The sequence below is a fragment of the Morone saxatilis genome, unplaced genomic scaffold, assembly GCF_004916995.1.
Source record: "Morone saxatilis isolate NCDOM2014 unplaced genomic scaffold, NCSU_SB_2.0 Contig3, whole genome shotgun sequence".
In the NCBI taxonomy this organism is placed as follows: domain Eukaryota; kingdom Metazoa; phylum Chordata; class Actinopteri; family Moronidae; genus Morone; species Morone saxatilis.
Genome location: NW_023339873.1, coordinates 14,859,937 through 14,878,148, shown reverse-complemented (window position 1 = coordinate 14,878,148; position 18,212 = coordinate 14,859,937). Strand labels below are relative to the sequence as shown.

The 18,212-nt window shown below is 41.6% G+C and overlaps 1 protein-coding gene across 1 annotated transcript in view; it reads left to right on the top strand.

Moving 5' to 3' along the window:
- LOC118336940 (ryanodine receptor 3-like) overlaps positions 1-18,212 on the top strand; it is a 101,741-nt gene that overhangs the window by 15,511 nt on the left and 68,018 nt on the right. Inside the window, exons 2-8 of the mRNA XM_035673712.1 lie at positions 3,758-3,877; positions 9,487-9,591; positions 14,385-14,459; positions 14,637-14,715; positions 15,235-15,347; positions 16,686-16,785; positions 17,402-17,495. Coding sequence (XP_035529605.1) covers positions 3,758-3,877; positions 9,487-9,591; positions 14,385-14,459; positions 14,637-14,715; positions 15,235-15,347; positions 16,686-16,785; positions 17,402-17,495 — 686 coding nt within the window. The remainder of the gene's footprint in view (positions 1-3,757; positions 3,878-9,486; positions 9,592-14,384; positions 14,460-14,636; positions 14,716-15,234; positions 15,348-16,685; positions 16,786-17,401; positions 17,496-18,212) is intronic.

The window sequence follows — 18,212 nt, the reverse complement described above, 5'->3', positions numbered from 1 at the left end:
ACACACACACACATATACACAGTGGAGATGACAAATGCATGGATTTACACAGAACAAAGGAATAAGAGTGAGAGTGTGAGACAGGGATATTATGATAGAGGGAAATTCAATCTCAAGGTGCCCTTGGCGATTTACGTCTCAGATTGTTGAAGGACAGGGGAATTAATAATTGTTTTCTTTAGTCTACAGAGCTCAAGCCCTGACGTCACAGTTGGGCTAGCCAATGTTCCACTAGCTTCTGTTCTTCAATACAGTCTCGTTGAGGGTTTTTCAACCAGTCTGAAACTGGATGTCTGTAGGATGAATTCTAATGATTTCCTACCTAATGCCACCGGCAGGTTGACATTTTTGTTTTAGAGTGAAATGGCTCAACACCTATTGCATGGATTGCCATGAAATGTGAAACATACATTCATGTTTCACACAGGATGACTTATAATCATCAAATACCTGCAAAACTATCCTTAGGCTCTCGGTACAGCACTCTGATTTTGCTTGACCTTTCTAATTTCTGCTATAGAAATCCCAAGCTGAGGAGAGCAGCTTCTTTCCTTCCAGTCTGGCTGACATCACTTAGTGCTTGACTTGATAAATGATTGATAGGAGTGAGCGCCTCCTCCTCCTCTGTAGTGGTCAGGTCCGATAGGGGATGAGTCAGTAAGAGGGGTTAGTGACGGAGAGAGAGAGCGAGAGACAACGTCAGATGCTTAATTGTACCTCAGTGTGGGGGTGAGACGAGAGAGAAAAGTCGTGGGCTAGACGGAGACAGAGACATGAGAGTTAGCCTTAAAGAGATGTGTGTGTGTGTGTGTGTGTGTGTGTGTGCTGACCTGCGTGTGTGTGCATCTTGGCAGGAATGCAATGTGTGGATCGATACTGTCCTTATAGGGCCCAAATCAGCCCTATGCTGTCTCTCTCTCAACAGGGAGACTGATTGCATGTTCCAACCCAGCCAAGTGTTGATTTACCTTAGAGGGCTATTCATTTCAATCTGCATCCGAGTTGAATAACATTTTCATATTGATCCAAGACTGTTAGCATTATCCAAAGTCTTTCCCATAACAGTCCCCTGAATGGCACAATCAATTCCAGCAGTCAGTATTATCTCAATTATATCTGCTGTCTAACATAAAAGCAGAATACATGTATTTCAGATTGTATATTGTAATGATGGACCGTATTTACCAATATGAATATACACAAAAAAATTAGATTATGACATTACTGGCTATTTTTTGATAGTTATATTAAGTATAATATTTATTGTTTTTATTATTTACCTTATTATATAATATATTATATATAATATATATAACAACTTGCCATCTCCACGTATTGGAAGTGTTAGAGAGCTTTCTGCCACATTTCCTGGGCTTCATGAGCTCAATTTGCTCTGTTGTCATGGTGGTGACTAAGTTGTTACCATAAACTGCATATAAAGAAAGAATTTGTGGTTTGAGCATAATGTGTAGTACAGCGGGAAGTGGCTTGTTTGGCTTCATGCGCCATTGAGCAGCTTTTTGTAGGAATGAACGGAGCGTCACCTCCAACACTGTATCCAGTTCTCTTAATACATCCATGCTTTTGCATAGTGGGAGGAAGCGGCGATGCATTTTCCATCTTTACATTAAGTTTCTAGTTGTTATTACATTGCAAATGTAATTTCAGCGATCCGATTATAGTGACTCAATCAACTCTATGACAACTGAGCAAACCCCATCCACTGTTAACTATTTCAAAGGTAGTTTGGCACAGTTGGCCAGTGTAGTTTGTCTGTTGGACATTCCTCACATGACTTCTGGCTCTCTGCATGCTGCTTGAGAACTAGGTTTATTGTGTTCCCCTTTATTACTGTTAAGATCTTCATACGCTGCTTACATATAAATGTGGTTTGTCTGAATGAAAACAAAACCTTTTCCAAAAAACTTCATACTACTAATACAAACATTTGTTTTAAAGTAATGTAAATACATCAGTACATTAATAATCACTAGTTATTATTATCGCATCACATACCAAATAGTTGTGCTATTATTCTGTAGGACACCCACACACAATACTTTCTTTTCATAGGCTCACAATGTGTGTAGTCTCTCCATGAACCACTTCCCTGGCAAATGTGAGCATCAACTGGAAGAAAAAAAAATGTGTCATGCATGTGGTTTGAGGGCCCTGAGGCTTGGCATATTGATTGTAATGCAGTGCAACACAAATGTAAAAAAAATAAAAATAAAAAAAAAGAAGCTGTATACACACGTACACTCAGAGACGGATGCTAGACATCTTTATTCTCTCTCTCTCTCTCTCTCTTGCATCATACTGCACCGTAATGGAGTGCTTTACTGTTACTACTACTACTGCTGCACTCTGCTCTCAGCACAATCCCCCATACATTAAATAATGCAGCTGGCCATTGTGCAGAATATCCCCCACCCCCCTGCCTCCCGTAGCAGCCCATATCAGCAGATTTCCGCTCGCTCTGCTATCGTGAAGAGTAACTCGGTCCAATTCAGCGTTTACGGGGGCCAGCACTATAAACACAATCAACCCATTTACACAACAGCAGCCTCAGATGTTTGTTTTCTGCTGTTGTTCTCCCAAAAGAATGCATATTGGGGGAATTGCTCTATACTACACCTGCCTTTTGCTGATATATATAATTGCTGCAATTGATATACCTTCACAAAGACAGAAAGCAGGAATAATACCCACATGGCTCATCTGCATCAACATCTATTTATGGTTCCTCTTTATGCCCATCTTTAACATAAACAGTGCTGAATAGCTATGTATAATGTTGTTGTTAATCATTAATAAAATGCTTACCTTGTTCTTCATTATCCCTATGCCGATGGCTGTTTGTGCTGACGTGACTGATGCTAATGTTGTGTTTAAAAAGCTTCAGGAGACACTTACTGTAGTGCCCTAATGCAAATATCTGCATATGACAGCCAAAACGAATAAGAGATATTGATTTTCACTCTGAGGGTTGTATTTAGATCCTTGTGACACTGCATTTAGGTGTACAACTGTGGTCACATTCTGGACTTGATCTAACTGGAGCTAAGTGCTAGAAATCCAACCAGACATTTCTTAGATACATCCAGAAATATGAGAAATATAGGCATGCATGCTCAAATATATGCACTCATAAGTTCATACGTAATTACTAATGCAGCATCAAAGCCGTGAAATACCTCTCTTTTTCATACATACATAAATGAATGAATTTACTTACCAGTACTACTTATTAGTCAATTGCCTAATTTGTGCCATATAAACAGCTTAAATGAGATTGCGTCGACTCAAAGGGATAAGCCATGGATGGTCTCTGTTTGATCATCACATTTAGAGGGAACCCCCCCCCCCCAATTAGCAGGGCAGAGGCAGAGAAAAAAAAAGATCACTTGTGAAGGAGGGGAAATATATGTCAGTTGTTACAATTCGCTCTTTAGGGTGTACTTGACTTGATGGTTGCACAGTTTCTTTCTCTTGTTTTGAAAAGGACCTCTTTAAAGAAACACAAAATGTAATACTGACACCAATGTTATTCCTCTCTCGCTGTGGTGGTGGATGACTGGAGACACTTTCAAGGCTTTATATAGCTGTGGCACAAGAGTCTCCCCTAATCAATGGACTAGTGTGGGCATGCATGTGTATGGGCGAACGGGGGGCTCTCTGGGGACGGCGCACACACTCTCAGCATCTTCGCTCGCATGTACAGACACACAAACTGAAGTCCGTTTTGTCTTGACAGGATGATGAAGTGGTGCTTCAGTGCGTGGCCTGCATCCAGAAGGAGAATCGCAAGTTCTGCCTGGCTGCTGAGGGGCTGGGCAATCGGCTGTGTTACCTGGAGCCCACATCTGAGGCAAAGGTAGGCACAGTAACTCCACGGTCCTCTCTGCTCTGAGGAACATTAAGATGCATGTCTCTGCTCAATTCTTTGATGAAAAGCCATGTTTTCTCTGTTATATATTTAACTGTATGTTCATATAGAGACGCTGAAGCACTTTGCAGAAAAGTGAACCGGACGAAAGGATGAGTTCACCCAGGCGAGAACTCCATGGAAACCAGACATCCATTTAGTTCATCCATGTTTAGGTCCAGCAGAGATTCAGTGAAGCCGAGCGGAGAAGACGCACAGAAAGGCAGAAAGTACACCATCAAAGCTGGAACAAACAGCTCCATTCCACCACGCAGGCTCCTTGATGAGCTTTTTTCTCCAATGGTTCAGGGACGACGTTGCATCTCTGTGGGCCCGTCGTCAGATGATAATTCAATGAAATTACGCCTCTGGACGTGTTTGATGGATTGTTTCATAAACGGTGCTGTCGTTGGCTTTAATTGCCTACAGCTTTATTGCAGCTGAGCAGAACGGTTGTAGCTGCTGACGCATTTGCTGGTTTGCGACTAAGTGCAAAGTTTTAATTACGACGGTTGCGTTAAATTTAATTGTTTGCCTTTGTAATCAGCAGGTTGCCACCGAAATGCATTTTTGTTTAACAAATTATGAAAATTATGAAGCACATCCTCAGCCTATTTCTTCAGCATTTTACTCAGAAAGTTATTAGGCAGAAACATCTGAATGATGATTGGCTGTTGGAGAGACAATCTCAAGATACTCTCACCTTTCCTAGGACCCTGTTGCTCCGCTGCTTATCTGCCATGAGTGTTTTCCTATAGCAGAGCCTGTTGACAGCAGGCCTAATGGGCTTTTTCTGCATTGATTGAGTTTAAATCAGAATCCATTATAATTGTCTGAGATTAATTTCGCTCAAGCTTGGACACCAGGCATATACAGTGTGTAAATGTGTTAGAGACACAAAGATGCTTTTCAGAGAAAGAGCAACAACATGAGGAGGCTGAAAGAGGAAGAACGCATAAAAGATCCATGTACTCCCAGCATTTAGTCTCTTCTCTCCTTTCAACATCCCCTCTAACAGCTCTCACAAAGACTATGTGTGTATTTTGGGGGGTTATTGTGCGCAGAGGGAGGCAAGGCTTTCATCCCATATTGGATGGTAATTATACCTGACAGGTGTGATGGATGTTCTCCCTGTCTTGCACTTTGTCTTCATTGCCTGCCGTTTTTATGAAAAGCCATCACCCCACCTTTGGGATCAACGACAGAGGGGTGAAAAAACCCAAGATGGCAATTTAGAAGGGGGCCTGGACGACTGAATAGGATACCTCCTTTCTTTGGTGAACTAGTCTAATAATGGGGCACAGCACCAGGACGACAGGATGTGGTTGATTTAAAGTGTGCACAGTTTAAATGGCAACATCAATCACCCTGTGAGAAGTTGATTATGATATATGCCTAGCACCTCCTGCCTGTCAGCGACTCAATATTATGACCACTGGAGGGTAGATGCCCACCTACCATAATGGCAGAAATGCTGTGAAACAAGAAACTAGCAGTGGCCAAAATTGTTCCTTTCTTCACCCCTTCAATTAACAGTTTTAGCAGCTCATCCAATTAAGCGGAAAAGGAATGGCAGAGTACGAGGTCACCTCCTCAGGGCAATCGACTCGAACCCTTTTTGACCCTCTCCCCGGAGACAGAAATAAAAACATGATCTATCCTTGCCCACCATCTAACTATGCTCTTTCCCTCATTGCACTATTGGTCATAAACCAAACGCCAGGGCATGGCCAAGCTGTTGTAAAGCTGTCTGCCTGCTCTGCCCTGTGAGAGGACATCCTGACAAGGCTGGACACTCATCATCCTCTTCTGTTCTTTAAGACCTTCATTTCACTTCCTTGCTCTCTCAAGACAGTCCCCTCACCACCAACTGTTACAGTCCTGCGCCTGGAGAGAGCAAAGGTCAGCTGTTAGTCACCCAGAGAGATGAGGGCGGGGCTGCATTGCTTCCCACCAGACCTTTTATTATGATTTCTCTACAGTGACACTGCTAGAGAAGAAGGCAACTAGTGCAGAGGCATCCCTAACCCAAACAGCATGCTGAAAATGTGTTATTGCATACAGACTGAAGGAGAACATTGTGCAAGTGTTGTATATTTATTTACTGTAGTTGTGAATGCTTATTATACCTATTATTATGAATGAATGAGTTAGCTTAGCTTAGCTGTTTCCCCCTGCTTCTAGCCTTTATGCTAAGCTAAGCTAACCTCGGTGTAGCTTCATATTTACACCAGTTTTTAATAAAATTAATCAACTAAGCTGCAGCAGATGTATTATCACCTTTTCAGTTAAGTCTCTATGGGTTCATCACTTGGAGCAATACCTTTCATGTGAACCATTGTTCATATAAAAGTATTGATTACAGCTGCTTTAATAGACAAATATGGGAGTGGTGTCAGGTATCTTCTCATCAAACTCTGCAAAAAAGCAAATGGATGTATTCCTCAAAATGTCAAACAATTCCTTTAAGTGCCTTGATGGGAGAATGGAGCGTTTCTCTGCATATCTGAACATTTGGGATGAAAATTAATGCATACCATCTCTCCAAATAACACAAATCATTCAAGTTGATGTCTAAATTAAGTAATTGTGTTGTGTGTCTATAGACTGCAGCTGGCTAGTGAGACAATCTGGAAACACTATTGTTAGATTCCAACACACTGGCATGTGTTGCAATAAATCAAGTCATCTCTGTTTGTTTTCACTAAAGCATTTGCACAGTCCCGCCTGCAGCATCTATACTTCAACATGACTTAGATTTTAATGATCAGATTGCTGTCGCTGTGCACAGTAGTGCCATTTTAAGTCTTAAATGTGAAGCCATTGCTACTTCACCCTGAAACTGGGTTGTGTGAAGTTTGCAAATGAGGTTAGATGTACCTGTGTGAGTGAACCAGTTTGTAAGGAGTTGAGATACTCAGTAAGGAGGCCAGGGAGGGTGTTTAGGTTGGTATCATTTATCTTGTAGCCATGCCCCACAGTATCTTCATCCCTGCTTCCCTCATTCTGTCAGTGACTTGCCTCCATCCTCTGCTGTTCTGTCCAGTGCTGCCCTGGTTTGGGATGCGATTTGGCATCTTCTTCATTTGTCTAATATCGCTCTGTCCAAGACCTGGCTTATCTGAGCGCAGACTGACCTGAGAGCACTTAATCTGTTTCTTAAGTACCTTTTAATGAATATCGCCTACTTCATTAAGATGAACTTGGTTGAAGCGGTAAAAATGCAGCAGTCAGCACAGACTTTTATGAGTGGGCATCTAATAAGAATATCCCTGTAGATTCACGGTGTAGCTTTCATTTTTCTGGCTATATGGGTATTTTGCTTATGTAGCATAAAGTTCTATGCACTAGTTCAGTAGATGTGGTCTGGACCAAGGGAAAAAATTATACATTGTTGCATTTTAGTCATGCTCATTTCCACACTAGCTTTTTACAAACACACCAAGAGGAGTAAACCTAACGTTATACAAACAGATAACAGTTTTAGCGATTGTCACCCTGCATCATTAATAAATCATCAATCACCTAAATGCTTCTGATTGTGTATATTTATGTTCTTAAGAAATAGCTGATTATAAGCATTATTAATAGACCGCAAACTGACCACATGTTATGAATAATAACTAGCAGGTAGAGACAGGGCAAAAAGGAGGCGTCTTGTAAAGTAATGATTCAGGGCTTATTACTGTGGGAAAGCTGTCACACACTTTTTAATGGACTTAATGAACTGACAAAGTACACAGAGTAGGATACAAACAGAGCAGTTTTAAAGGTGATTGACCTATTAATCAGGGAAAATACTCTATGTCTTACCAAATGATTTGCATCAAATGTAAGATTGCTTCCTGAACAGATTTCTTGATCAGCAGATGGATTCATGAGTAGTTTAGCTTTTGTAGTCATGCTAAAATCACATATACATAAGATGCTGTTATTGGTTTGTTTGCTTTCACACTACTAACAAACCACGCTGCAAGACCACCCTTTACATCTGTCTCAGACCAGTTGTTTGGTCTGAACCAGAGTTCGATTGACAGCTTTCACACCAGCCCAGACAAGCTGCACTAACCGGACGAACACACCAGGGTCCATTTGAACCGAATCAAACTGCTTGGGTGTGAAAATGTCAGAAGATATATAAAAAGTTTTCATTTCATGATACTTTCTTGTGTCTTAATTTAAATACTGAATATACAATGTTAAATAATAAATAAATAATGATAAATAAATAAATAAATAGAAGGCTTCAAATAGAACTGGTAATTGGTATCGGTTGATACTGCTTCTAGTGATCGGTCCCAGAAATCCCCTTCTGTGTTGAATCTACATGCCTTCAAATTGAAAATTTCTTTTTATTGTTATACAGATGACACACAACTGTATGTGTTTGGAAAATCAGGATCCACCAGCAGTCTGATTTCCTTGAAGAACTTTATAACTGACATGATCAAATGTTGGATGTCTAAGACTTCCTCCCAACTCCCTTTGTTAAGCCTCTTGCAGACAGGAGTTATCTTTGAGCTAGTCCAGTTCTTGTTTTTAACAAGTTTGTATATCGTTCCAAAAATCTAATCATTTTTCAAATCATTCTCTGACTTCTCGGTTATCATGCTTTCATCTTCCCCAGAATTGATTAATGCACTCTTTACCTGATTATTACAGAATGCTGCAGCCAGACTGTTAACTGGATAAGACCAGAGAGATCACATAACTCCTATTTTAGCATCTTTGCATTGGCTTCCAGTTGATTTTAGAATTAATCTTAAGATTTTAAGCCCTCCACAGTGTGGATCTAGCTTACATTAGTCAGCTCTGTGCCACTAAAATGTTAGTAAAATACTAGAAGAAATCATTCAAACTCAGCTCATTATGAAATGTTTATGATTCACTTTCATAATAATTTTATCAGACTTCGTTTTTATTTAATTTTGGATGTTCTTTACGGGTTCTCTAATTGAGTGGCCACTGATCATTATCAGCCCATATTTGTTTTATAAAGGCCTATAAAATGACACGCAAGACAATTTCTCTACGTGCCACTAAAATGGCCTTGATAATCTGCCATTATATATATTTTATTCCATAAGAAAATAATTGTTAAGCAGGACACAGCCTCCTTGCAGCTTGTTTTCATCTAAATTTTGCATCTTGGTGGGCTCAGGGCAGCATGAGATAACAGTGTCAGAGATTTCATTACCCAGAAGTGGAGAAACTGCATATTCCATGGACCTTGGATGCCCTTGGATACCCATCTTGGTGTTAGAAAAGTTTGAGATGTTGAAAAAGAAGTTCTTTGTGAGTCCAAACTTTTGGGGGGACTGGTTGCTGTTTGGAGAAAATATTAACATAGTTTGAAAACCCGACATCAGGAATCAACTCTATGTCTTCTGAGGTTGTCTGTAACCTCAACTTTTGATTTAGTCTGATAAGACATTGCATTTTATAGGCTTTAGAAATATGCTTCATGCTGCTTGAGTAAATTAAAGGGGCCCTTTTAAATCTCCTTTGTGAGAACTTCCAGCAGTTTTAACTGTTAACCCACTTCTCTGTTGTTGCAGTATGTTCCTCCAGACCTGTGCATCTGCACCTTTGTGCTGGAGCAGTCTCTGTCAGTACGGGCCCTTCAGGAGATGCTGGCTAAGAGCGGACAGAACAGTGAAGGGGTGAGTGATGGTAAACACACACACACACACACACACAAACACACACACACACGGATAGGAAACACTCTGACAACCCATACTTCAATTCTTCATAAGCCATCCCTGAGTCATGTACTGTTTGTCCCTTTCTGTTAGATGATCAAAAGAGTGGGTTGTAAAACAGTGTACTATAATGAATCAGTTAAGTTGTAATACTCTTAGCTTGTTTAGTCACTATAAAGAGATTAATGCGCAAAATAGGCTCATTACAGTGGCCAGGGGACCCCGACTGCAGAGAGGTCCGACCCCCAATGAATATTAATGAGGATGCCCTGACATTACTGCAGCTTTTCCTCAAGTGCCGCATGCACTTTTGACCATTTGATTAACACCAAGCCTTGAAGGAAAACAGCTTAATTTGGCTACATATTTTTCTTTATAACATAAGCATCATCAAAGCAAACAGAGCAGCTGGCAGTAGATTCATCTTTTTTCAAGAACTTCTAATATAATAAAAGTAAAGAGGAGTGTCTGGAGGAGGTAATGTGCACGTGTAATCATTACTATGTGGCTGATCTTGAAACCAACACTCATTCATCACTGTAATCTCTGCTCCTGATGTTGTTCTAGTTGTCTTCTTGTAAGTGTGTTTGACTCTCTTTCTCATTGCTGTGACAGATGTGTAATTCTCCCATCTTTATCTTCTATTTTCCGTGTATAATCTCCATCTTCCGCATGATAGACACGTGGCCCGGATCGATGGGTATGTTCACCACTCATACCATTCTCCTCTCATCCCTGACGCATGACGTAGTAGATTAGTCACAATACCCAGTTTGTTCTCTTATTCTCCCCTCATTAACGTCCCACAGAATGGCTTGTCTGCTATAACACGTCACCACTGAACATTTGTCTTTACATTAGATATCGAAAAATGTTTATGCAAACACCAGAGCTCATACTTTAATATAACTAATGATTGTATGGATTTTTTGTGTACACTGGGTGAGAAGATTGTGTATGAGCTCCTACCGAGCTGACAGAGACAAATAGAGTTTCGTATAGACTTCCCAATGAGGTTCCCTTCAACCGTCAGCTCTCACACAACTCACTTTCCACTGCCGGAGAACTAGAGCGGCACCAATGCTGGATTAGCGTCAGATTAACATTAGTCTTGTCCTCTGGGCATTCAGATGGATGTTCATTGCAGTATCATTTGTTTTATGCAAACCCTACCGTAGGATAAGGCTCTAATTTGTCACAGTATCTTCTTTTACTCACTCACTCTTGGCTGTACACTATGAGATGCAATTGGATGATGCAATCAGCTGAGACCAAGATTTCTGCAACAAGACGGAAAATGATCATGAGTGATTTAGTCAAAAAAAAAAGCTCCCAGCGGACTTTGAGTCAGCTTTAGCTACGTCAACCTTTAATGCCACGGGGCTAATGATGGTGAGAAATTCCATAAATCCTCAGTTGTTAAGGCTCATAATTATTGACTTGACTTATGAGATAAACTGATGTTTCGGAGCTAAAGCTTTGTGGCAACAGTAGACTGTCTGCGCAACAGAAGGACAGAAGTCAAGATCATTGGTTCCACTGCTGCTGCGGGGAGGCGGAGAGCTAGCTGGCAGGGAATTATGATCCACAGCAGAGAAAAAAGGGTGCTCAAAATATTCAACGCTAAATTAAAGCTTAAACGGCCATATTCATTTCTCTTTCATCAGCACCTTCATATAACTATTAAAGTCCAACTGGAATTGCATGTTTTTTTGTCTGCTACGACATACATATCTCAATCACAATGTGTTCTCCTTTGGGAAAAGAAGAAAGGAAAAATGTATATTTTTTGCTTTTCATGATGGTGCCCCCTACCTTTGCATACTTTTGGTGCGACACAGTTAGCTCTCCCTCTACATAGATACTTGTTTCCATACAGCCAATCAAATTACTTTATTTTAAATATTGTTGTTACATATTGTAGATTGTGACACTGACAGCCCGACAGCTGCCTGCTACACAAAACAAGAGCCACAGACTTTGAACGACAACCCACATTAAATTTTTTGCTAAAGTCTCCTTATCAAACTAACAAATATGAACAGACATCTTGTCCTGCGCCTTGTTGAACAAGCCACCACATAAACATTCATAGGGAACTGTGCATTATTAATGTCACATGTTGGCTAGATAGCTAAATAGATTAGGCTCAGCTGCAGGACATTAAACATCCTGTAAACTTGCCTTAAAATATTACTTCGGTCCATTTAGATGTTGGTGTGGTCCTTACACTTCAATATCACTGCTAACAATACACGATCTGTCCATGGCTTGTTAGCAGCACAAGTCTGATGACTTTGTCTCTGTTCCCCAGCTGGGGCTCAGCCTGCTAGCTGCTGTCAATCAAACACAGATACACCCCTCCAGCGGCTGAGAGAAAGATTTTTGAAAATTTCTGATCCCCAAATACCTATTTTTCTTCCTTTTTATAATAAAGAATATAAATAATTTTTTTATTGCAAAATGATATATAAAAAATATTTTTGCAAAAGGGGACTTAATGTGATTTCAGTTGGAATTTAATATTGTTAGGTTTCCATAAGACTAGCTGGAAGATTTACTCATCTCAGAAATCTCACCTTTAACCTTTCACATCTTTGTGCCTTTGTAGCAAATGGCCCAGAGGCTTTTAAATGTCTCGGATTGGCCATTTTTACAATGTTACTTCAGTGTTTTCTCTCTACTCACATTTATCTGTTTTCAATATTGTCTACCTATTCACCATTCTTCGCCTGCGCTAAAATGCCACTGGAGGAAGCACCATTAAAGGGGAAATGGAGGTTGAATATGTCTCGGCTGAGGCTCTGAAATCAATACGTCTTTGAACAGATAGGCTTATCAATAGAGGGTGGCTGGAGCAAATCGGTAGTGTAGCCGGTTTTAGCCGGAAGGCAGTGAGACACAGAGGGGGCCGAAGAGGACCTGCAAACACAACACACTTGCAGCTAGTGTAGATTCCAACCCCCATTTAGCTTGGTGTCCAGCAGCGATCACTTTGCGTGAATTTGTCATCGCTCATCCAGAAGCCGCTGACCTGTTTGATTTGGAGGTCGCTGGTCAAAAGGGCAAATGATGGAATGGAATGTCAAAGAAACCGAGCTGCCATGACAACATCTGGTGCGCTTGTGTTTTCTTTTCCTCTGCTATCCCTGCCACCTCTTTTTTCTTTGAGCTTGTGGCTTTTCGTACCTTTAAGAGAAACCACAATACTGTGGTCACACACACACTCTCAGAATCTGCTGCAGGGCTCACACACCAGGAGGCTGTGTCCTGCTAAATGTCACGCATTTGAATTGATGTCACTTGTGGTCAACAGCTGGACAGAAGATACACTACATAGCTTAAATCTTCTCTCATACCTCTTTGATCCAATAGTTTCTTTCTTGTATGGTTCACTGAGCTGAGGGTAATACAGTTTTACTCATTTCAGTTGCTCAAGGTGTATTGAATTTTAGCTGCAGTGTGTTTCCACATGTCGAAGATTCTTTTTCTTACTGATATGAGCAACAATTTCCCTCGCTCTACTCTATCTGTATAACACACTGCCCGGCCGTGGGGATAAGGAAGTGAGCGGAAGACTTGGGGTTTATTGGTTGTGGTGATTGCAGCTGGATGTGCCTCGCCGCATTAAGCTCAGTACCTCAGCCAGCATATAGCAGTAGCCAGAAGCACAGAAGAAGCCTGGAAGCCAGTGCTGCAGTCTGCACGACACAACTGCATCAACATCACAGGCTGGGTATTGTCCCAGTAGCCAATCAAGCAGGATAGAGGGAGAAAGAGAAAAAAGAGAGACAACAAAATGGAACCAAAGAGAGGCTTTGAGTGGTAGGATTTTTTTGAAGAGACACTGCCATGACTCATGCATCTCTCAGATAATTATAAAACTTAAGCTTTGGTAGATTTTAAGTCTTGACTACATATTAGTGTCCTGTAGTGGCTGTAGTTTCAGTTTAATGAGACATTTTTATGGTTAAACTTGGCTGTTTGGCATTGTTTCAGAAATTATTTCTGGATCTTTTGCCAGTGGCACACAACATGCCAAAGAATGTTTTCCTTAATCCCTCTCAAAAAATGACTTTTTGACAATCACATGTGCCTCCAGGACTTTACTAATTTGTACCAAAGATTAAAATAAGGCAGAGGCAGGCAGGAAGGCTCAGGAGAACAATAGTCCTTTCTGAATAATGACTCTCTTTCTTACCTTAATGCTTCCTAGAGGCTCATAAGGAAGGTGAGTAACATGGGAATTGCTTGCCGAAGAAAACCAGCAAAAACTCTTCTTTATCCCCCTCTGCATCTCTACCAGTAGAGATCTCATCTGTTCCCCTCCTGCATCTTAACCCAACCCCATAAGTGGTGGAGTCACTCCCTGCTAATGTTGCCGTTGCATCGGAGACTTACAATAGTTGCACATCCTTCCCGCATTCCTGTAGTCGGAGTGCTGGAAAGATGACCCCGTATCCTGTTCGTTCAAGGATACAGGAGCCAGAAACACCATCTCCTGTGGCAAGTCAGATTGCATGTCTTCATTGGCGAGATGGGGGGGCAAAACCTCCCCAGGAGATGTGTGCCCCGAGCTTGAGGTCATCACAGTTGGCGAGAAGGTCCTCGCTGAGGTCAAAGTTGAGTACCAGAGGTCGGGCGTAGATTGAAGCAGTTGGAGGGAGACCACTGGGGCTGTTCTGTCAGGAGCTCGAGCTTGATATGTGACTACCTATATGTGTGCATGTGTTGGTGAATTATCTCTGCAGGCAGCGCAGAGCGGCGGACACAAGACTCTTCTGTACGGACACGCCATCCTCCTGCGGCATTCCTTCAGCTCTATGGTAAGAGATCGCACACAATCAGTGTCAGCATCGTAAGAAAAACAAGTTCAAACCTGATTAGCGGGATTTAAACGTCATTAGCGATTCAAGAATATGACAGAAGCAGCATGTGAGCAAGGTCTTCTGCAGAGGAGTGTGTGCGTGTGTGTGACGGCTCTGTCCTATGTCACACCACAGTACCTGGCCTGTTTGAAGACATCAAGGTCACAGACAGATAAGCTGTCCTTTGATGTCGGTCTACAGGAGGATTCAACAGGTAAAAGAACACATTTGGCACAGTTTGCTTTCATCCTCCTCCTTTTCCACTTTCATTCTCGCTGGCTCCGTCTCTCTTTGTCCATCCATTTGTTTCCTCTGTCTATCTCTCTCTCTCTCTGTTATCTTCAAGCCCCCCTCTCTTTATCTCTCTCTGCACCTTATTTGTTCATTTTTTTTGGTATCCCAGTTAATATTCCCCGTGGACAACTGTAGACATGGTGCCGATTACATCTCTGCTGCACATTCGATAGTCTTGTTGTGGTATCCTGATACATGGACATTTTATGCATCTTAGGCATTGTTATTTATTTTATTCCATGCAGCAGGTCACTTCAATATCAAATTAAAAAGATTATGCATCCACATGTGTTCTCATTTCTACCTCCTCTCGCCTTATTGCATTATTAGTAATTACAGATGACATTGTGGCAGTGGCAAAGTCATGCTCTCAGAACACTATATCAGTTTGTTGAAATTAAAATAAGGAGACAGCATATGTGTGTGTGTATCACTGTAGGTGAAGCCTGTTGGTGGACGATCCACCCTGCCTCCAAACAGAGATCCGAAGGAGAGAAAGTGCGGATTGGTGATGACCTCATCCTTGTCAGCTTGTCCTCAGAGCGATACCTTGTAAGTTTATTGTCAGCCATTTGTCCCTTGAAGCTGTAGCTAGTGTGTGTGTATATGTGTGTGTGTGTTTGTTTGCATGCATAATGTATGAGGTCTTAGTAGAGAACATCAACTCTGCTTTCCCCTGATGTGACAAAATTTCAGATTATCACAATCCGGATACCACATACTGCACTCTCCCCATGACCTCTCTGCTGCAGGAGGGCTTAACATTAAAAGCGACAAATTTTTTCTCCTGGATGACTGCGAGACAGTCATCCAAGTTAAGTTACATTAAGCAAAATTTGAATTGGAAATGTCTGCTTTGGTGGATTATGATTTCTTTAGACGGCTGCCAGTGCCATTTCAAATGAGCCTCTGCCTTTATCACCCTTGTCACACCCCCTCATCCCCACCGCCATTAATAATGATTATGTCCCTATTGCACTTCTGAACTGACCTTTTCAGCAATAGGCTTCTTTTACTATTAGACCTTCCTGCCCTCTAAGCTTAGCATCATAGCACTGGGCTATGATAGCACTGGGCTATGTTAACCCTGGGAAACATCTCCACTGTGATCCATGAAGTTAGTGACAGCAGCCAGGCGGTGTTTACCCCCCTATGGCGGCAGGGGCACGGCCAGATGACCACTATCGCCTTACAGTCACCAATGTCAATCTGGTAGTCTGTCCCGGTGGTCGCCCACACAGTGGTACATGGGGACAGCACCTAAGGGCTGCAGAGGGACTCTGGAGAGGGCGGATGATCAGTACACAGCTGCCACAAAATTAGTTTTTTTGGAGTCGTACACACAGAAACTGTGGAAAACACAACCACACACACACACACACACACACATATGCACAGCAGTACAGCCCCCCAGACAGTATAAATTCCCAAGCTCTCAAGGCATCTGTCAGTCAGTTTTATGGTTCCCTCAGCGCTCAGTGATAAACTGGAGTTTTCTTCCTGATCAGTGATTACAGAGAGTTTCAAACTTCCGCTGAACTCTATCTAAAAAAAGTCAACATCACATTTGATTTGATTTTAAGTAGATGTCAGAAATCCAGTGTCTATTTTTCTATAAAACCCACATTTGTTTGCTATCAGGTTATTCTCAGTATATTTATTGTGACATATTTGTTGTATTAAATCCTTTTATTCTGTAGAACCAAAAGTAGAACCATACAGGTAAAATGTCTCTGGTAGTCAAGTGTTTTTTTCATAATAATAATATATAATATATATTTTCACTTCTGCCTACAGTCTTCTGCCTACAGTCTTTGACAGTTCAGCCCCTCTGTACTGGTGTGGATTCACACAAATAAGTAAATGCTGTTTGTACGTCCTTTCCTGCAGCACTTATCCATCTCCAATGGCAACATCCAGGTGGATGCTTCCTTCATGCAAACCCTGTGGAACGTCCATCCCATCTGCTCCGGTAGCAACATAGAAGAAGGTAGAGACCAGACGACACATACACAAAACCCCAGCCTTAATTTCTTCACATTTTTTTAAAACATTTTTTCAACATGATTCTGTGGTATTTTTTCAGGTTTGCAAGTTGTAAAGGAGCAGGTGTGGGTTGTCTGTGAATGTGAATTAATAAATATATCTCAAGATGGGTGCAGGGGTCTACTAATTAGTCAAGGAAAGACCCCCAAACATTCAAAACACTTTTTGTTTCTGTATTAAATTAATGTAGCTCTCATTTAACTTTTCTTTTAAACATGGAGAGTCTAATTATTTCCAGTATAAAAGTCTTTTTTTCAGCTGTGACTATTCCCAGCATCAATGCTTGTTGGAGGCTTTATGGAAATCTCTTGTCATATCAAAATAACCAAAGTTTGCCATAATCAGATCTGTTTGGATTTTTATGAATTTAGAAAAACTCACCAAATGCAAAAGGGCTCCCTAAACTCATAACCCACTTGTGTGAGCTAGATAGTCCATCTTTCCAGATTGCATCTCTGAGACGACAAGTGTTTAAAGCGGAGGCAAGAGCAGCGACAAAACAGGAAATTAATTTTCTGTAGTCACCATATCTAAATCTTCTGCCCTTCCTCCTCCAATAGGCTACCTGTTGGGTGGTCATGTGATGCGGCTGTTCCATGGACACGACGAGGTGGTGGCCATCCCAGGATCAGACCAGAGTGAAGAGCAGCAGAGGTGCGAAACACACCGAGCGTTGAACAAACTAGATTACACTGCAGCTTTAGGGGTCACACTTTAGTGATGGGAAAGCAGTTATGTAGCACACAAAAAGCTAACTGACTTGGAAGTTACCTACGGTTCTTCAGCTCCCAGCTCGCTTCATAAAAATGCCTGTGACCAGCGTGACACTCAGCTCTCCGGGGAGCCAAAATGGCTGCTGTGTTATTTTTATCTACAGTATAGCTGCTTGGTGCCAACACAGATAAGGTAGGCCGCAGAAAAATGGCACACTGGGCTTGAAGTGGGTCAAAACAGCGGGCAAGGCCCATTCACACTCAGCCAGGTGCCAGGAGATGTGTCTTCCTTCTGGCCACAAACACACATACACACATATGTCTATTTTTAGATTAGAGCACAGAAAATATGGGGGCGGGATTAGTTATTAATTTCCAGCTTTGGCTTTTCTCCTACTGTCCTTGAAATTCAACAGACGGAGCAAGCTTTTTTAGAGGTCTTAGAGGTTTTCTGGGGCAAATCAAACACACTCAAAGCTGTCACCGGGGGGGCGATGAGCGATTTCTTTTATCTTTGGACCCAGTCACCCATATCACTGATAGACAGTGTAGCTGTGGGTTATCAGGGCGCACATGTCTCTGTTTGAAGGATGTGATGCTGTAGTCTGGAGAGTAAATAAAGCCCGTTCTTCAGTGTGTGTCTGCTTACGTGTCTGAG